This window comes from Chiloscyllium plagiosum, chromosome 28 (assembly GCF_004010195.1).
Source record: "Chiloscyllium plagiosum isolate BGI_BamShark_2017 chromosome 28, ASM401019v2, whole genome shotgun sequence".
NCBI classification, from domain to species: Eukaryota; Metazoa; Chordata; class Chondrichthyes; order Orectolobiformes; family Hemiscylliidae; genus Chiloscyllium; species Chiloscyllium plagiosum.
This window is the reverse complement of record NC_057737.1, coordinates 29,311,227-29,333,237: the sequence shown is the minus strand read 5'-3', so window position 1 is coordinate 29,333,237 and position 22,011 is coordinate 29,311,227. Positions and strand designations below refer to the sequence as shown.

General features: G+C 41.0%; 1 protein-coding gene across 10 annotated transcripts in view; it reads right to left on the bottom strand.

The window, feature by feature from the left end:
• Window positions 1–22,011, bottom strand: part of auts2a (activator of transcription and developmental regulator AUTS2 a) — a 1,206,729-nt gene that overhangs the window by 919,728 nt on the left and 264,990 nt on the right. The window contains exon 1 of one of the 10 annotated variants that reach the window (XM_043718604.1): window positions 826–855. The exons of the other annotated variants lie outside the window; for them this stretch is intronic. Coding sequence (XP_043574539.1) covers window positions 826–840 — 15 coding nt within the window. The 5' untranslated portion in view covers window positions 841–855. Of the gene's footprint in view, window positions 1–825; window positions 856–22,011 lie in introns of those variants that run through there. 10 annotated transcript variants of the gene reach the window in all.

Here is a 22,011-nt window from a genome sequence, read left to right as displayed (position 1 = left end):
GGGTGAAAGGAAGGAAATGATATGCTGGGGGTGAGATGGAGCAGGGTAGGAGAAGGCTGTTGTGCAGCAGAAATACTCTCACAAATCAAATGAGGTGAATGATCTGTTTCTGTGCTGCTAATTCTACAAAACTTGGTCAGTATAAACCAGTAACTGCACACAAACTCATTTGACCATTTCAGCTGCATCACACTGACAGAACAGCTTGTTGTCTGACGTAAGAAAATATTGCGAATGCTGGAAATCTGGAAACCTAAAATTAAAGCAGATACTGGAAATACTCAACAGGTCTGGCAGTATCCCGAAAGAGAGACAGAATTAACACTGAGTCATCAGCGTGAAATTTTAACTCAGTTTCTCTCTCCATAAGTCCCTCCCCTTCACACTGAGTATTTCCATTCTTTTCCATTTTTGTTTTTGGTTCTCTTTTCAGATGGAAACCAAGGTGCTTTGTTGCAATGCAACGCAGGGAACTTTATTGTGTTCTGAGCCCATTAGATGGAATCGGAGAATTCACTACTCAATCCAGTAGTGAGATTCTCCAGCTCCATTTACTCACATCCATCATCTCAATAAGCCTAAAAATGTCATATAAAGTACCTGAAAAGCTGCTAATTTACAGTACAGCTGTTAAGTGGAGCACTAGAACTGATCTTCATGCATTCATCGAATGAAGCAAACCTGCACGACTGCTGAAAAACAGACTCAAACCAAAAAGAGCTGAAGAAAGCAGTTCTTCCCGCAAAGCAGTGCAAACTCACTGCAGAGCTAGCGAACTGTTTTATAAACTACAGATCACCACCATAGAAATAAACAACCACTTACTTTTGTAAAGTACATTTACAATTTTTCCAAGTTGCTTCACTGCAGAGTAATCAGTCAAAAATTGTGCAGAGCTGATCAGGGCGACATAAAGACAAAAGAAATAAAAACTGGATCAATATAGCTTTTATGAAGAGGCTTACAGGGGAAAAGAGAATGAGAATGGCAGGTAAAGAGATGCAGAAGTTTGGGTCAAGAATTTCAGAGCTCACTGCCTGGCCTGCTGCAGGTATGGCTTCCAATGATGGGTGAAGGAATTGAACAAGACACAGGTTAGAGCTCGAAGAATGTGGAGATGTTGATAATCTCTGTCTATCTCACCAACAAAGAATGGTCTCAGTAAATAGCTCAGACATTTAAAATATAACCACCTCAGAGGAAAAATAATAGGTAAAGGGAAGTTGTGCGAGACATCAACCATCCCTTAATATTCTTTGGAATATACAATCGGCATGGAGAGTCCAAGGAAGGATCTTTTGTGTGGATGCTTGAATTGTGATCTGGACACAAAGCATCCCAGCCCCTAGACTGAGACTCACTCTCCAGCATACCACCTATGCTGTAAATCCTGCTTTGCTGAGAAAAATGTGTCTACATCTCTAAGCAGACAGAGATATTCAACTAAAAACCATTAGATTTTCTACAACAGATTTCAAGACGAAAGGAAGTATACCAGCTGCATCTGAAAAGTAATCAAGTCAGTGAGATGCAAAATGCCTGGACATCTTCAATAAAGATTCATTGATTTTGATCTTTCCTCCCACACTTTGCAGTGTTTAACATCCATAACTCTAGGTTTTTTTTGCATGCTTGGAGAGTGTGCATGCTCGTGTGTATTGGCGAGAAGTGGGACGTGTCTTAATTTTTTTTCTAACCCTGGATGGGTTTTAGCAATGAAACTAATTCTTTGTGTGTTTGCCTCAAGAATATCTGTCTGGCTTAATTCTGACAAACTGTACACAGTCAAGCATATATTCAATTGGCAATGCAGCACTCTTTTCCAATGAAAAAGAAAAACAATGTAATTTCTGCTCACCTAGGATACAACAATATCAACAGCAGTTTTAGATGAATGAAAATTTATGAAGAGTAGAGGATGGGGAGCGAGCCAGAATAGAGTTGGAGTTACCAAAGACAGCAATAACAAAAGTATACTATTGTTGAAAGAAATATTTGGGGACAGGGACTGACCTCTTTGGCAAGAGCTTCAACTAAGGGGGCTCCATTGCAAAGCTTTTGAGAAAGAAGAACATGAATTCGATGTTAATTAGCACTAAATACCATTTCATATCAATCTAAAAAAAGATTAATGGGGATGGCATTAGAATTAAACTCTTCGTATAAACAACACTAATTATGAACAGCTGCACACCAGGATTCAACTTGTCTGACTTCAGATCTGAGTCTTTTCGACAGTCGTAACAACTTCAGGAAATTAAATTGACTCCAAGTTGTATATTACAAGCTTCCTCTGAACAAAAAAAGTGTACTTCCTCTTTCAAAGCAACCCTGTCTTCTAAGATCTCCAACATTATGCTCTTAACACAACTGTCTTCAAATATTTTTAGTTGAAGATTCATTTTTAAATGTGTTAATCATAGTCCTCCCACCTAAATTCTCAGACTACATAATATGTGCTGTATATAAAGAGTATTTTAATATAACTTTTAAGAAAGTAGTTTACTTACACCAATCAGTAAAATAGGCATACTTACCTCTCACTGGAGAGTTTACCTGTCTGTGTCCTCCCTTCCTATCACCAGCCTCCCCCACACCACAGTGTTCCTGCCTTCTGTCTCTCATTATTTCATGGTCTGCTGGATAGTGTCTACACAACTACTGGAGCTACAGACTTCAGACTACTGTCGTATTGTAGCGAGCAGGACCCCCCCAGAGGGACAATGTGGTGGAGTGAGATAATCTCTGCAGATTTTAATCTACCAATGCAAACAGTCCCCCTAAAACTTTTGCATCTTTGCAAGAACATTTGTACCAAATGTAGATAGCTTCATGCAGAAATATTACAAATTTACCTACTAATAAGGATGGGGTTTTTTTTTATGGTCTGCAAAAGACTGTTCTAAACTGTATCTTGCTACAATCAATGATCCCAGAGGCTGACAATCATGAGGTAAACTGTGCACTCAGTCAGGTGTTTCAGACCTTAATACATTTTTTAAGTCATCTGCTAAATAAAACAGAAGACTCAATTCCTAATTCTTTTAGAATTTTCACAATACTTATATTTCATCACATAATCACAAGAACTCCCTGAGAATCATTTAGCACTAAGAATACATCAGGGAAAGAAAGCAAAGTAACTTGGACTAATGCTGTTGGTCAGCAACGTACACTGGTTTCCTTTCCCCATCGAGGATTAGGAGAAAATAAATTTAAAGAGTTATAAAGGAATGGTTAAAACAAATTGAAAAATCATCACCAGCGTTTTTCTTTGCATAAAAACCTAGTATTATCAATGTAGTTAATATGTTAATAGTGAAAACATTGTTGCAATTGCAACAACTCCATATATGAAGGACTATGGCTTCAATCAATGTAGAAATCCTCAAGTTTCTGGTCATATTCCAGCAACAATTTTATTCCCTGGCAGAACACTGGCCAAAATTATGCCACAGTTTATTTACATTGCATTCCTCTTTCCCCAACAGCGTACATCTGCACAAACATACTTTCACTCAGCTGCCAAAGGAGTTCATATTTCCCAATGCCGACACAGAAGCTTAGCCAACAGGGACCAAAGCCCACGTACAACTCCATTTGCACAGAAATAAGTTCAGGCCAACAAGCTGCACGAGGTTTATCAGTAAGTTTGTCAGCTGGGAACAATTATAATTCAATCTAGTTAGACAGCTTGATAGATGCAGCTGCAACCTACATAGGAGACTCATTCTAGTACAAAGTATAGGGCAGCTAATAGAGAACACAGAGAATCTTGGGTGGATAATAGGTTGAGAAATAACCTCATACACCTTAATCTACAACTACCAGTAAAAAAGCAGTTGTTACTTAACTCCATCCCTTCCAGAGGATCCTCTACTAACATAACAACATGAAAGAGGGCAATTCCAGAAAATGGCTCAAAGGAAATCTGAGACTGGTTGAACAGGCCATGGATTTCCTCAATCAAGCAGGTTTAAAAAATAGGAAATGAAAAGTGCAAGATCAGACAGGAAATGGAAATTACAGTGGGTGGATTAAGTATCATGTCAAGTATTGAAAAAGAGAAGAAAAGACTGGATTAAGGAAGAGGAAGAAAAGGAGACAAAAGAAAACAAGATGTGATATTTTTTAAAATCTTCAATGACAGTAAGATTGAAAAAATGAAATTACACTATTTGTAATAGATTTTTCATTGCTAGAAAGGTTGATTGGCAATAATTAAAGTGTACTAATACTTGAACACAGGACTTCACATTTTCTGACAAGTTAATATTTGCTCTACTATGCAATAGAGCAACTTCACCCCATTCAATATATTTCAATGGTGATGGAGACAAATATTATTTTCATGGAACTACAGATGCAAGTTCATGGCTTGGATAGCAACTTTAGATGTCAGCAATTATTTAACCATATATCTGTTCCTTGTCTGAAGTTGCTTTACCATTTACCATAAATAATACATTGCCATTAACCACACTATCAGCAAAATCTGGTTCATGACCTTTTCAGATTTCATGCTTTAGCCATCCTTTTCTTAAGTATTGCCGAGAAAGAACATGTTTGTTGAAGTTTTCCATCTTGTATTCATTAGGACAGAATCACAAGAACATCAATTCTCAAAGAGGCTGGGTTTGAGGTTGTAGAGCAGTGAAAGAGAGATGAAAAACTTTGACAGCATGTCTCATTTTTTTAAACCAGCAATATTCAATTTCTATATCGCAAGCATAAATAATTGTTTTATTTTTCATCTAAGTATTGAGAGCCTGACCAGTCAGATGGTCTAACAGTGATAAATGCAGGGTCAAAAAATCCATTAATACATTGAAAACCAAATATTTCTTTGTGATTAAGTTTGATTTGAAAATAACATGAATGGAGGGTTTTTAAAATCCTTCTGTATCATTACTGAGACACTCCCACATTAAAGTGTGACTGTCAAAGGGTCCCAGCCAACATGTCCGACAAAGCTGTGTGATCTGAAGGTTTCCATGCAGGCTGCGCACGCATTGCCCTCTTTAAGTTAAAACAAATTTTGCAGCATAGTAAAGCTTGAACAGGTTCACTCACTTAAATTGCTGCACAGTACAAAAATAAGGAGGGTACAGTAGTCAGCGTTTTCTCAGTAAGGCTGACTTGGTACAGATTGGTGAAAATATCAATCTTATTTCTAGGAACTAGCATTTAATTGGAAGGGCTTATGCTGGGAATCAGTGACAAGCAGTGTGTGGTCATTGCTTTGCTCTGATGAGGGCTGAACACACCAGATACTGCCTGATTTAGATTCCATTCCAATAAATGGATGGTCTGTAACACGTCAGGGGAAAGATTTAAAAGGGACCCAAGGGGCAACCTTTTCATGCAGAGAGTCGTGTGTGAATGGAATGAGCTTGCAGAAGAGGTGTTGGAGGCTGGTACAATTACAGCATTTAAAAGGCATCTGGATGGGGACATAAATCGGAAGGGTCTAAAGGGATATGGGCCAAATGCTGGCAGGTGGGACTACATTCATTTCAGATATCTGGTCAGCATGGATGAGTTGGACTGAAGCATCTGTCTCCGTGCTTACATTGTATGACTCTATGTCTACCATCTTCCTCATCAATATTCCTCACCATGCTTAGCCTAGGCAATAAAGATAGAAGTCCACAACCAACCCCTTTTAAACTTGGAAACCACATTTTGTTTAAACTTTCTGAGCAGATCAACATGTATTTTACTGTTGCAAAACTGTTACACAGGAATATTTCATGTAAAATGCATAGATTTATAGCAAATTATCAGCTATGCCTGTTAAATGATTCTTTCCTCCTTGGCAATGTAAGGAGAACAGCCAAGGGTGAATCGTGAGTTAGTGGTTTCTTCGATTGATGAATTCAGGTTTAATAAAGCTGTCCTCAGGAAATTGCAAGCATATGCCCTTTTGATTAGGGGTGAATAAATTCCACAACAAAAAAAGGGCACTTAATTCTCTGTACCAGTGGGGACATGTAATTTAAGAGCTTAACATTCAGTGGAAGTGCATTTAAGAATCCTGCAGTCAGCGAGACATATACCAGGACTGTACTGATGATAAAATAGTCTGTCAGTGTGTGCTGTGTACAGATACAATGCCTAACAATAGCCCACATGATCCCTGGTGTGTGTTTGCATAATTTGCTGCTTTTCCAGTTTATGCCTGGCACAGGGCACATAGAACAGATTTATTAGAATAATAAAATAAAGCCTGAAGATGCCATCAGGAGAATGTGCATGACCTGAGAGAGCAATGACAAGACACAGAAGAAAGAAACCCATGGACAGAACGAGACAATAAGCCAGAGTTCAGGTATTTAGTCATTTCACGAATGTTACTGGGCAACAGTCAGAACAAGAGCAACAGATTCCTGATAATAGTCGAAAGACAAAAGTCAATGGTATGCCACAATTTCAGCCCTCATCAGTGCCAAAATGAAAAATTCATAATATTTTATTTCAGCTGACTAGACCGTTAATTACATAGATTCTCAATTGGAATTGCTACAAAATGCTTACAAATATCTGCAAGGTGAAAAAACTAAACATTGAACATGCTTTTGCTTCTGTTAAAGGTAAAAAAAAAACAAAGTAAGCCACAGAATCAGAATTCCTACAATTTGGAAGTAGGTCATTCGGCCCATTGAGTCCATACTGACCCTCAGAACAGCATCCCTCCCAGACCCACAGCCCCTACCCTATACCCATAACTCTGCATTTCCCATGGCTAACCCACCTAGCCTGCACATCCACAGAAACTATGGGACAATTTAGCACTGCAAAGCCACCTCGTCTTTGAACTATGGAGGAAATATGGTCAATCAATGGTATCGCAGTTGGAAAATCTACACCACCATATTTTGTTCATTTGATTCCTTGTTCATTCAACCATTTGATCTCCCAATAAAGATTCTTGAAAGTCTCCACACAAAAGTAGATTGAATGTAATATTTCATCAATGTTATTATTTATTCACATTACTGATAGGAAAAAACTGCAAATGATTTTTGTAGTGATGGTCCCTTTAAAAATGAACCAAGACAGATTTTTGTTTTTAATCAAACTGCTCAGAAATGTTATTATGCACTTCTGGACTTGAACTCGGGCTACATAGTTAGGGGTAGGGTCATATCCCAGTGAACCAGGGCATGTTCCAGAGACAATAGATCAATGGAGCATATAGTGAAGGACCAGTCTAGGTAGTTTATCGATGAAAAAATACCACAGGTGACTGGAAACAAAAGATGTTCAGTTGTGGTAAGTGCACTTCTGAATATAGAAAAAAGGAAGTAAGAAAAGAAAGGATGAGGAGTGAAAGAGCGCCTCTGGATTAAAGAAAAAGCAAAGTAAAGGGAAGCAAAAGGGTTGGTATGAGAGGGTTTTTTTGTGGCACAGTCATAGCATAATAATATCTCTGAACTGATTGATAGAACATATTAACAAAAAAAGGACCTATATGTCCTTTTGTCAGACTTTATTATTTCCCCTCCCTAAGCTTATTTTAATTGAGTGCTCTGGTCACACTGTCTCTGGTGGGTAGTGCTTGTTAATTATTCTTTTAATGGTGAAACAAGTGAATTGATAGTGGGTTAATGTGAAAAAAGGGCCAGTTTCCTCCAGAAAGAGGAGTTGGGGTGGAATGGGAGAGAGAGAGAGAGAGAGAGAGAGAGAGAGAGAGAGAGATATAGAGAGCAGACTGGAGTTTGTATTGAATTATCCATCCCCCATCCCCCATCACGAAGGACTCAAAGCCCTCCGCTTCTTCCTTTCCTGCCGTACCGACCAGTACCCTTCCACTGACACCCTCCTTCGACTGACTGAACTGGTCCTCACCCTGAACAACTTCTCTTTCCAATCCTCCCACTTCCTCCAAACGAAAGGAGTAGCCATGGGCACCCGCATGGGCCCCAGCTATGCCTGCCTCTTCGTAAGATATGTGGAACAGTCCATCTTCCGCAACTACACTGGCCCACCCCCCACCTTTTCCTCCGCTACATCGATACAGGGTTAATGGTAGGGTTCTTAGTCAGGTGGAGGAACAGAGGGATCTTGGGGTCTATGTACATAGATCTTTGAAGGTTGCCACTCAGGTGGATAGAGTTTGTAAGAAGGCCTATGGAGTATTATCGTTCATTACCAGAGGGATTGAATTCAAGAGTCGTGAAGTGATGTAGCAGCTGTACAGGACTTTGGTTAGGCCACAGTTGGAATACTGTGTGCAGTTCTGGTCGCCTCACTATAGGAAAGATGTGGAAGCTTTGGAGAGGGTGCAGAGAAGATTTACCAGGATGTTGCCTGGAATGGAGAGGAAGTCATACGAGGATAGGTTGAGAGTTCTCGGCCTTTTCTCGTTGGAACGGCGAAGGATAAGGGGTGACTTGATAGAGGTTTATAAGATGATCAGAGGAATAGATAGAGTAGACAGTCAGAAACTTTTTCCCCGGGTACAACAGAGTGTTACAAGGGGACATAAATTTAAGGTGAAGGGTGGAAGGTATAGAGGAGATGTCAGGGGTGGGTTCTTTACCCAGAGAGTGGTGGGGGCATGGAATGCGCTGCCCGTGGGAGTGGTAAAGTCGGAATCATTGGCGACCTTTAAGCGGCATTTGGACAGGTACATGGATGGGTACTTAATCTAGGTTAGAAGTTCGGCACAACATCGGGGGCCGAAGGGTCTGTTCTGTGCTGTATTGTTCTATGACTCATTTCCCTGGCTGGTTAATACTGTATACTATCCCTCACCCATTTGCTCAAACTAAATCCTCCTGAATTGGACCTGGTGCTATCCTTAGCTGTATGTGCGGATACTGTAGGCAATCATCACGATGGCTCAGTAGTTAGCACTGCTGCCTCACAGCACCAGGGTCCCAGTTTCAATCCCAGGCTTGGGTGACTGTCTGCGCGGGTTTGCTCTGGTTTCCTCCCACAGCCCAAAGATGTGCCGGTCAGGTGAATTGGCTATGCCAAAATTGCCCATAGTGTAACTCAGCACCGCCTTCCTAACCTGCAATCTTCTTCCCGACCTCTCCGCCCCCACCCCAGTCTGACCTATCACCCTCACCTTGACCTCTTTCCACCTATCACATTTCCGACGCCCCTCCCCCAAGTCCCTCCTCCCTACCTTTTATCTTAGCCTGCTGGACAAACTTTCCTCATTCCTGAAGGAGGGCTTATGCCCGAAACGTCGATTCTCCTGTTCCCTGGATGCTGCCTGACCTGCTGCGTTTTTCCTGCAACACATTTTCAGCTCTTGAATTATAAACTGTAAATCAATAGTTCTGGATGGCAGATACCTGCCTCCTGCTGTGCTAAATGGAGATCAGCAGTATAACAGAAGGATCTGCCTAACTGTTTGGTCTGTGGTCCACAGGTGCCCCCACTATACTGCAGTAATGGTTAACCTTGCAGCACAGTTGTTGAAAGACCTGATATATTATTTTGTTACCATCTCTTTCTGATATGCACTATTCATCTGCTCTTGCTTTTCACTCCCAGCAAAGACTTTTGCAACACTTCTTTCCTTCCTTCCCACCTCGTTTTAAAATCTTTTTTACATCTCTCAGAACTTTTGACTTGACAAAGGATAACCAACCTGAAATTTTAACTCTTTCTTTCCCCACAGGTTTTACCAGACCTGATCAGTATTTCTCGTGTTTTCTCTTTTTATTCCTGAATTCCAGCCATTGCACCAGCATAGACCTTTTGGACAAAGGGCTCTTGTGGTGCAGTAGCAGTGTCACCACCTCTGGCCTAGAAGATCAGGGTTCAAGTTCTATCTGCTCCAGAGCTGTATAATAATATCCCCTAACAGGTTTTTAAAAAATAATCTCAACCTTTTGGGCTGAATGTCATATTTCTGAACTGTAAAGGTATTGGTGATGTCTCAGTTTTTCATTTGTTCTTATGAGACTGTCACTGCCAAGTCCGTCCATAATCCCCTCGAGAAGGTGGTGGCGAGTCACAGCCTTGGACTGTTGCAGTCCTTGTGGTGTCGGTACATCCACAAGAATGTTAAGAAGGGAATCTAAGACAGTTTCAGGATCGTGATTGATCTGAACTCATGTCTCCAGAGCACTATTTTAGGTCTGTGCAATACTAATTCAGTAACATTGTGCTATTGTCCGGTATCATGTACACAGTGGCTTTCAGGATCAATGAATACTCTCAGAAATGAATTCATGCAGAATACAACAAAAACTCGGTTACAAGTTGGTAATTTTATCCTGGAAGGGCACTGGCATGTCAGAGAGGGAAATGGAAATTGCTGGGCTGTTCAGTGATAGAAAATTCTTTGCGGAGATTGGCATTAAGGCATGCTGTTGAGATGGAGGAAGTCTTAGCTTTCATCTATTCAACCACAGAGTACTGAATATTAATATTGGACACACGAGAAAGGAGAAAGTGTTACATTTCTCACCACTTTACTGCAAGTTAATGCAAATCATTATCTAATAAACCAGTTCGAGAGTTTCAAAAGTGATAGTCTTTGAACTGTTGCTATAGGCCTAATAGGTTTATTGAAGCCATAAGCTGCTTAATACCAACCTACTGCATTTGGACATGAAAATTACATGAGTTCTTCTCAATCCTGATAGTATTTATATTGCAGTCTTCCAGACTAATCACATTGCTACTGTGGTGCTTTCACAAGATGTGGTCAGGAAGGGAAACTACTTATGATTAAATTCTAAGTCACCTAAAAGGAGAGAAAGTCCCATATCTATACATTTGAAAGCAAGAATCTTGTATCATGTAGCGTCACATTGCTCACTCACTGGACGTTAAAGGACACGATTGTTCAGTAAAAGAGAATTATATTCTATAATGGACAATATGTTTGGAGATTTTATGTTAAAGAACATGCAAAAATTCTGATCAGCTAGCCAAAACAAAATTTTGTTAGCAATTGTTGAGAAGCTGTAATGTTAGGTAGACCTCTGATGTCAAAACGGTTTTGAAAAATTACAGTAACCTGTACATTCCTGTGCCTTCCAAGTTTCCCAAGAGTCTGCATTCAGATTTTTACCTCCACCACAGCGCTGTGAAGTCCTTAATCAAATCATCTGACTTTTACCCAGGAAGGGTATCTCTCCATTTCCTCCCTCACCTTTCCATAACCTGTGACACAGTCAATTATACTATGCTCCTCCAATGCTTCTCTAGCATTGTCTAGTTCAGTGGAACTGCCCTCTCCTGATTCCAATCTTACGTATTCAATCATAGTCAGAGCATGTACAGTAGCTGGCTTCTCTTCCCACCTCAAGGTGCTTAGCTCTGGATTTTTCCACTTCTCTGTGGTGCCCATAATGATGTAATGTAAAGATATGAGGTCAGCTACCACATGTACACTGATCATTTGATGATTCAGATGCAAACTTTGTCTTTCAGAACAAGTCTTTTGTGTCATAGAGTCATAGAGATGTACAGCATGGAAACCTGCCCTTCAGTTCAACTCATCTTTGCCGACCAGATATCCTAACCCAATCTAGTCCCATCTACCAGCACCCGGCCCATATCCCTCCAAACCCTTCCTATTCATATACCATTCAGAAGCCTTTTAAATATTGCAATTGTACCAGCCTCCACCACATCCTCTGGCAGCTCATTCCATACACATACCACCCTCTGTGTGAAAAGGTTGCCCCTTAGGTTCTTTTATATCTTTCCCCTCTCACCCTAAACTTATGCCCTCTAGTTCTGGACTCTCTCCACGCCAGAGAAAAAAACCTTGTCTATTTACCCTATCCATGCCACTCATGATTTTATAAACCTCTATAAAGTCACCCCTCAGCCTCCAACACTCCAGGGAAATCAGCCCTAGCCTATTCAACCTCTCCCCATAGCTCAAATCCTCCAACCCTGGCAGCATTCTTGTAAATGTTTTCTGAATCCTTTCAAGTTTCACAACATCCTTCCAGTTGGAAGGAGACCAGAACAGCATACAATATTCCAAAAGTGGCCTAACCAATGTCCTGTACAGCCGCAACATGACCTCCCAACTCCTGTACTCAATATTCTGACCAATTAAGGAAAGCATACCAAATGCCTTCTTCACTATCCTATCTACCTGTGACTCCACTTTCAAGGAGCTATGAACCTGCACTCCAACGTCTCTTTGTTCAGCAACACTCCCTCGGACCTTACCATTAAGTGTATGAGTCCTACTGAGATTTGCTTTCCCAAAATGCAGCACCTCGCATTTATCTAAATTAAACTCCATCTGCCACTCCTCAGCCTATTGGCCCATCTGATCTGATCAAGATCCCATTATAATCCAAGTGTCATTTTCATTAAAATGCTTCATTTGAATTAAACAATAAATTTTGCTTTGTTTTGGGGGAAAGAAAGCAATTTTTGAGTTGTCAGGACCTAACAGCGCAATAAACTATTCCAGATTCTCCGGGGAGGGGGTTTGGGTCAGGCATAGCACAGCAAGTTTTCCTTTTTTAAAAACATTCTTTCATCAGATATGGATATTGCTGACAAGGTGCATTTGCCTATCCCACACCACCCTTGAATGGTGTGGCTTGCATGAAAATTTAAGAGGGAGATGTTACAGATTAGACTGCTGTGAGCCTGGAGTCCCATGTGGACCAGATCAGGTAAAGACAGCAAATCTCAAAGACATCAGTCAATTGCATGAGTTATTAAGACAATCAATTATTATAGTCTTAGTAATGGGGAATGTGATAATGTTTCGATTCCTGATTTATGAACTTAATTCAAATGCACTACTATCGTGAATTTTTGCTCCCAGAGTATCAGACTGGGCCTTGGGATTAACAGTCCAATGACATTACCAATACACCATTATGGAGGAGAAAGTGAGGACTGCAGATGATGGAGATCAGAACCGAAAATGTATTGCTGGAAAAGCGCAGCAGGTCAGGCAGCATCCAAGGAGCAGGAGAATCAACGTTTCGGGCATGAGCCCATCTTCAGGAATACACCATTATGTACTCAACACGTGTCTTGCAGACCCTAAAGAAATGGAGGCATGAGGTCATTCTCAGAGGCGTGGCAGAAGTTCAGGCAAGCCTGAGCAATGGGGAGAGAAAGGTGGAGGAGTGGGCAGTGGTGGTGGTGGTGAGAGATGTAACCAGCAGACCAGGCCTCATCAAGACCCTCACCCCTTCTTCCACTCCTCAGACCTCACCAGCAACAAACCTCCCCACCCCCCAATCCCCTTCTATCAGTCACCCAGGAGCAAGTTCTTGCAAAAATAATCTTTCCCTTAGTTGCTTGCGTCTGCTTTCTTAGAAAGGCATTGGCTGTGTCTGTCATCATTTGCACTGGAGCACCAACAGAAAGTGCACTTTTTACAGTTGAGTAAAACCCAATCTAACTCGTTCCAGTCTGTCACCTCTCCACGCATCTTCATCTGAAAAGAAAAAGGATCTCCCTGACGAAGAAGACAAGAACATATTGCCTGTGCTCTGCACTGCTAAGGTTCAAAACTGCTTCATGTCATTCTCCCAGCCTTAAATAAGGACAGCCTCAAGCAGTCAATGTGAGTGTCAGCAAACCACAACAGGATGGCCGTGAGAATATTAATCTTGCAAGGTACCTTGAAATGCTGAGTAGACAATAGTTGCACAATTCAGTGGTAAAGACATGCCATTTGAACAGCACATTTGGACTGACTGATGAATGAGGCTCAAGCAACGATTGTGAATGCCAAAGAAAGCATTTCATACATCATGTCATACACTCTGCAATTGTTTGCATCTGAATTAAATTCAGCACTGCCATTTTAACTAGGAGCTATAAACAAACTGCCAAGTCTTTTTTCTGCTTAAATTACAGTACAGATGGTGATTATATCACAAACTGGAGGGTATAATGGCTACTATATTAAAAAAAATTCCAAGCCTTAAGTGACAAATTATTTCCACCATCAACCTCCCATCACCCCTTTCTCTGGCGATGCTTGGTTCTGTGAGGATGCAGTTGCAAAATAATCGGTCTTTGTGTGTGATCTTCAGGTTGTAACTGCTGGCAAATGTCGATATTCTCGATCACAGAAGCAGCCGTACGTTCACACATTGCATTTTGCAGGTCACGAGATAGCAAATGGAAACCAGATATTTCACCTGCATAACGCGAGGTCAGTGGTCATCCATAGTGCACTCACCATTCTGGTTTACCATCAAATTTTCATAGAATCATACAGTACAGAAGTGGCCCTTTGGCTCATCAAGTCTGCACCAAAAAAGTGATTCTAAATTTACACTAATCCCACTTTCCAGCATTTGGCCCATAGCTTTGGGTGACTGTGTGGAGTTTGCATGTTGTCCCCATATCTGCATGGGTTTCCTCCCACACTCCAAAGATATACAGGTCAGACGGACTGGCCATGCTAAATTGCCCATAGTCCAGGGAGGTACAGGCTAGGTGGATTAGCCATGGGAAATTAGATTTATGGGGATGGGGTAGAGAGTGGGTCTGGGTAGAATACTCTTCGGAGGGATGGTGTGCACTCAATGGGTCAAATGGCCTGCTCCCACACTGTCAGGATTCCATGAATAGTATGACACTTCAACTGTTCATCCAATACTATTTAAAAGATGGTAAGGTTTCCTGCCATAACAACTGTCCTATGTAATTCCTTGGAAATACCCTGTACTCTGGACATCCCATACCAAAGCAAACTCAAGGGACCTTAGACCACATAATGAAATTTACTAAATGCCTCATGTTCTGATTCATGACCTTAGGGTTTTTCTAATCACCTTTCGTAACAGTAACAATTTGATGTGTACACATTAAAGTAGTGTTTGCCGTCAAGTAACAAATCACAGTGGCTTTATGAACCTGCGATGTTCAGTTCTCACATAGGAACACTTGAAATATGTTACTTTTTCTCTCAATAGAATCAACACAACCCATCCAGCAATTTTTAATGTCAGTGGTATTCTGTTTCTTTTTGCCTTTCTCTTTTATCAAACCGGATCATCAATGATGCTTAGCAGTTGTGCAGGAAAGTGATTGTCATAAGATTATGTCAATCCACTATATTATTGCTGGATCATTACTTTAACCACTCTGCATGCAGGATACACAAAATAAATTTCTCATTGTATGTAATTTATTCAATTTTAATGAAATGTGTTCCTTCCTATTTCTGATTAGTTGCTTTCCCAATTAAGCCTCATTGTTTTCTGATGTTTCTCCCCCACTGTTCCGCCTCCTAAAATGTTTACTTTATCCTTATGTGAATTACGGTTGTGACTGTCAAAAACTATTCAACAATGCAGGCATCGTAGCTGACACCAATTCACCCCTTAACAGAACAACTACACATTAACAATTGCAGTTAGGAATCATCGTGTGAATAGGACAAGAGTTTGCACCTCTTATTGGCTCAGGTTATCCCAAAGCACTTTACAGCCAATTAAGTACGTTTGAAGTCCAACCATGATTCGCACATTGGGTATCATGGGAACTAGTTTATGCACAGCAATGTCCCATTAACCACAATGACATAATCACCAGGTTTTCAAGATTGGGAAAAATTGTTAGCCAGAATATTTGGAAAGTTCCCAGCTCTACATCAAATAATGGCTTAGAATCTTTTTTAACATTTGAGGGGCCTCAGTTAATGTCTAACTTGAAAGGCAACTCCTTCAACAATGCAACACTCCCTCAGTGCAGCGCTGAAATGTCAGGCTAGATTACCTGCAGAAATGAGGCTTCACCCAGAAATCCTTCGAGTCAGTGGTAAACCCATTAGTTTCTTATACTGTCCAGGTTATCAACTCAAGAGCACATTTGAGATATGCTGTACCACTGATTTCATATCAATTTGGAAATGAGTCTTACCTGAAAACGAGCAGAAATGCAACCTTTGAATGATCCAAATCTCCATTGGTAAATTAACAGAAAACAATTTTTCCACTTTCAACCACTGAGAAATAAATATCTCCCAAACCCCATTAATTATTTCACATAGAATGAGAGGCTTCACTGTGTGCTTGAAAACATAACTATAAAGAGGTGGCGCAGTGGTTATCATTGCTACCACACAGCGCCAGGGATCTAGGTTCAATTCCACCCTCAGTCAATTGTTTGTGTGGAGTTTGAATATCTGTGTGGGTTTCCGTGTGCTCCCGTTTCCTCCCACAGTCCAAATATATGCAAGTTATGTGGATTGGTAATGCTAAATTGTCTGTACTGTCCAGGGATACGTAGGTTCAGTTGATTAGCCACGGGAAATGCAGGATTAAAGGGATAGGGTAGGGACGGGTAGGTCTGGGTATGATGCTCTTCCGAGGTTTGATGTGGATTCAATGGCTGAATGGCCTGCTTCCACACTGTAGGTATTCCACTTTCACAATACAGTGGCAGCCACTGCATTAATTCTCTTTTTAAAATGAACCAATTAAAAACCTACATTGTGACAACAAATCTGGTGGAAATCATGGCGGAGAAACATGATAATTGATAGCTGTGGAAAGTGTACATTTTGACTCAATTTTTAACAATAGGGACAATTGGAGGAAATGCAGCCCACAAACCTATTTTTCCTTTCAAGTAGATACGTAACGTATCTTCATTTGTCTGCTTTTCTCCTTGTCTTGTAATATCAGCAAAAATCTATCAAGCTCAGTTTATTTTTCTCTGTGAAATCTCAGTGGCCTGATGCTCGATCACTCTGAATATGATTTTGGCAGCAGGATAAATTAATGCTTTCTTTAAATATTCCTCCTTGAACATAAAGGTTGTCTATCTTGCCTCCACTTGCCATCACACTAATAGTTCAGTTAACATCAGGGTAGGATCTTTATGGCAAGTGAAAACCCTGCGGTACCCAGCAGAATCTACTGATTCCTTTTTATGTTTCAAATTCCTGGTAGTTGCAGTATTTTGTCTTTGTAAATAAATGCTTGCTTGCAATCAAATGTGTTACTTCCTATGTGCAAGGATTCGGACACATCATTAAACAGAATAATCATCAAAAGGTTTATGCTAGCCCATGGAAAAAATTCTCAGACTGCTATGTAAATCTGAGCAGCCATCAGAAGTGTAGCAGAGACCTGGTGGTGATTTGCTAGGATGATCCAGTGCTTGGCAATATGCTTACATGTTGGTTTCTTGACAATGACGTTCATTCAATACCAGAGATTACATCAAATTAGATTAATCCAAAAAAGATTTCAAAGTACCAAATAAGCTTCACAATGTTTGCATCAGTCGAGATTCCTGTCTCTGCAGGAGATGTTTATCTCTTGGCATTTGCTGCCTTTTAAGCTTTTTTTTCCCTTTACAGATCTTCCCATGGTTTGAGCTGAAGAAATAGGCAGCTACAAGAGTAATTTGACAGGCTTACAAACATTGCAACCTTCATTCTTCGCATCAAAGGTAACCCAGTGAAAGACATCAGAAGGGAGAAAACTGCTTATTTTTCTTAATTAAAATGAATTCACTTCTGCTATAACATGCTCCCATGAACAACGTCTCAGAAATGTTCACTCCACTCCTCAATTAGATATGGAATCTATTACATAGCTGCCTTTGACAGTTTTCTGACAATACGAATGACATGAATTGTACATTCATGCAGCTTCTTGTCAGAAGTACTATCAATTAGTAAGCTAGCACGCTGTGCCTCCAAGTAATAGTTAACGTTTTGCTCCCCTCCATTTCTCGATGTGGTCTACCTACATCAGTCACAAAGTCAGGCATGGTAAGATAAATTTGAGAATAATTTTTATCTTCATGGCTTGGTCAGAGCAGATCTTGATTAGACACAAAAAAGCTGCAGATGCTGGAATCCAAAGTAGACAAACAGGAGGCTGGAAGAATGCTTGCTTGCAACCAAATGTGTTACTTCCTATGTGCAAGGACTCGGACACATCATTCAAGAGAATACTATCAAAAGGCTTATGCTAGCCCATGGAAAAAAGTCTCAGAATGTTGTGTAGATCCAAGCAGTCATCAGAAGTGTAGCAGAGACCTGGTGGTTATTTGCTAGGATGATCCAGTGCTTGGCAATATGCTTACATGTTGGTTTCTTGACAATGACATTCATTCAATACCAGAGATTACATCAAATTAATCCAAAAAAGTTTTCAAAGTACCAAATAAGCTTCACAATGTTTGCATCAGTCAAGATTCCTGTCTCGATGCAAGCCAGGCAGCATCAGAAGGTAGAGAAGTCAATGTTTCGGGTATAAGTCCTGAGAAAGGGTTACACCCAAAATATTGACTTCTCCACCGCCTGATGCTGCCTGGCCTTCTGTATCCTTCCAGCCTCCTGTCTGCGTACATTAGAGCAGATCAGCTACCTGTTATAAAATATGATCAATTTTCATTTCCATTCAGCCCTCATGTCTCCTTTCACTGAATCACATGGTTCTGTGTCAGCGTTTGGTTCTCATTTATCATTCAATCACTAGTTCAATTGGTATCATGTCTGTACTTAAGCAATATGTTACTGTGTCAACATGAATCTCAACAATCAATGTCACCATTGCCACTATCATTCTTTTATGAAGTGTATTTGTTTCCCATACCCTCACGGGGTAGCAGGGTGGCTTAACGGGTTAGCACTGCTGCCTCACAGCACCAGGAAGCTGGGTTCAATTCTAGCCTTCAGCAGCTGTATGTGGAGTTTGCATATGCTCTCCGTGTCTGCATAGGTTTCCTCCCATGGTCCAAAGGTGTGCAGGTTAGATGGACTAGGTAAAAACAATGACTGAACTTGCTGGAAACCAGAGTCTAGATTAGAGTGGTGCTGGAAAAGGAGGTTAGATGGACTGGCCATTCTAAATTGCCTTTGGTGTCCAGGGATATTCAGGCTAGAACGATTATCCATGGGAAATGCAGGGTTACAGGGATGGAATGGGTCTAGGTGGGATGCTTTTTGGAGGGTCAGTATGGACTTGATGGGCTGAATGGCCTGCTCTCACCTTGTCAGGATTCTACGGATGACACTGCACTCTTCCAGAATGAGGCACAGATCTCCAGGGGACTGCTAATTCCCATTCAGAACGCCCTAACTTCTCCCCTACTGTAACATCCAAACAAAATATTGTAACGTTTCCTGAGCAGCCTCACTTTGAGGAGGGGTGGGCTCGAAGCAATCAAATCTAACAGTGATATCACATTATCAAAATTAGCAAGGCCACCTAAGAATACCAAAAAAAAGCACAAAAGTTTGAAAACATGATCTCAGCTGCAGCAAATAATCAAACTCTCCACCTCCTTGGCCTTGAAAACTCTAACTTCTGCCTCTCTTAGCTGATCCTGGGAGCAGCTGTACCTTACACTTCCTATTTGAACGTAATCCTTAGTGCATTGTTAGTGTCAAAATCAGGAGATTTGTGGCTGCAGGGCCTCTCGCTCTTATCATCATAACAAAGTGGCTGGGGACTCTGTAGGCAGATTACAAGGAAGGGCAAACTGCATCAGCAAGATCAGAGGGACTGATGGTAAGAAGAAAACTTACAGAAATAGCTCCATCAATGTTATGCCGTTCTGATTCTGCACAGGACAAATCGCAAAGGTGGCATGGCCAGTAATTTGAGATCTCTGTGACTTTGACTTACCTGCTTATTCTGAACACCTATCAAATTCCCCTCAACCCTCAATGTTTAAGAGAAAAATTTTCTCTTGCAATTCAGGCCTCTTCACCCTTTTTTGCATTTCAAAGTCTTCCGGTTTATGAGCCAAAATTAATTTTTCAACTGGTCTATTAGCCATTGATTATGCATAAATAGATGCAGAATATAATGACACAAAATAGTGGCATATACATGTTATTATTATTTGTATCAATAAAATAGTGCCTCTAAAAGGTCCCCTAAATTCAATCTTTCCAATTGTCTGCATTATAAAGAACCAATATAGAGTTATGCCTCCACAAACACTTCATTAAGTGTTCCTGACTTTGATACACTGCTTCCAATTGCCCTTATGGTTCATGTCATCAACTGAACATCGCAAATGCATTCTTTGCCTAATACCAGATTTGCCCTTTGAGTTGAGCTTTATCTTCAGAGAACAACTTTTGTTTTGCATAACTGACTGAACCATTATCAGAATTTTGACTCCCTATTTCTCCTATACCCACTCGACTACCACAATCCAGTTAACTTCCACCCTAACCAAACGCTGTTTCCAATTTGGCAGGCTTTCCTTCCAAGTATTTTGCAGTATTACCATCCGTTGCCATGGTCACAGAAAGGCCTTTGATATGTTTATTATACCTCGGTGCTTAAAGGGAACATAACAAAAATCAATGCTGTCTGTTTATGCGTTTCAGTGCCATACTTGCAATTGGGTTCCCTGAAAACTGAGCAATACCATTCAGAGCAGCGGCCCTCGGGCTCTTGCTGCAAAGACATTATCGCTGAACTGTTCTGGTGTCGTCTTTTAGTCTGTAAATGCCTGGAGCAATTCCCAGCTTTCTGTAACTGGAAAGCTTTTTTTTTTACAATGGGTGAGGCACTTGAAGCCTGCTTGGCACTGCATGTCAAACTGCATCCTCTATAATTATAAGCACACTGATGACTCAGTGGATAGCACTGTTGCCTCACAGCATCAGGGACCCAGGTTGGATTCCACCCTCGGGCAACTGTCTGTGTAGAGTTTGCACGTTCTCCCCATGTCTATGTGAGCCTCGTCAGGGTGCTCCAGTTTCTGCCCACAGTCAAAAGATGTGCAGATAAGGTGGATTGGCCATGCTAAATTGCCCATAGTGTCCAGCGATGTGCAGGCTTGGTGGTTTAGCCATGGGAACTGCAGGGTTACAGGAATAGGGTGAGGGGGGATGGGTTTGGGTGGGATGTCCTTCAGAGGGTCGATGTCAACCCAATAGACAAAATGGTTTGCACTGTAGGTATTCTGTGTTCTCTGACAAGCAGAGGCAAACCTAAGGGGGAAAGTAATGGAAAGGGCCTAGATTGTTTTACAACAAGACACATCTAATCACATTGTTGGAATGCATAGGCCTCTCCATCTCTATAACATGTTCCATCCTAAAATCCTCTCAGAACTCTGCACTGACTGCTTGTGAATTCATCTACTCAATCATCCACCAATCACATTTATACTTCCAGCTGTCTAATTCCAAAGTAAGTTTTTCAATTTCTCCAGTAAAATTTCTCCTCCTTTAAAATTGTTTTTAATTGATATCTCTTTATTCAAGCTCCTGGCCGTCTCCCTGAATATAATTTGCTCTAGCTTGGGATTGTGTTACTTTTGGACGTTTCAACTGGTGTATATTTGCAGTAATCACAAATGAAGGGTAACTTCATTTACAAGTTAATTAGAGTCACTGGATTAGACTCTATGCATTTCTGGGGTTATCATTGACTAGTAACTTAACTGTCACTGGGTCAAAATCCTGAACCTCCCTTAACAACAGTACTGTGAGCAAAATAAAAGCAAATTACTGCGGATGCTGGAATCTGAAAACAAAAGAGAAAATGCTGGAAAATCTCAAATGCTGGAAAATCTCAGCAGGTCTGGCAGCATCTGTAAGGAGAGAAAAGAGCTGACATTTTGAAGCGAACTGACCCTTTGTCAAAGCTAAAAGAAAAGAAGAAGTAGGGAGGTATTTATACTGAGAGAAGGTGAGTCATGGCTCCAGAAGCAAAGGTAGCAATAAAGAGGTGATCATGACAGTGCATAGAGAGATTATAGGGAGATTAGGAGCTGTGAATGACCAAGGCTGAAGCCAGTGCTGTGTGACAACATATGTGGGGATGAGGGGATGGGTGAAGCAGAGGCAAAATGGAAAACAGGGGAGAAGGGTAGCAAAGGGGGAAGAGGAGAGGAAAAAGGTGATGAGAGAGTGGGAGCACCTTCGGTCTGTACGCAATCAGGTCCCGGACCTTCCCGTGGCTTGCCACTTCAACACACAATCCTGCTTCCATACCCACATGTCTGTCCTTGGCCTGCTGCAATGTTCCAGTGAAGCTCAACACAAACTGGAGGAACAGCATCTCATCTCCCGACTAGGCACGTTACAGCCTGCCGGTCTCAACA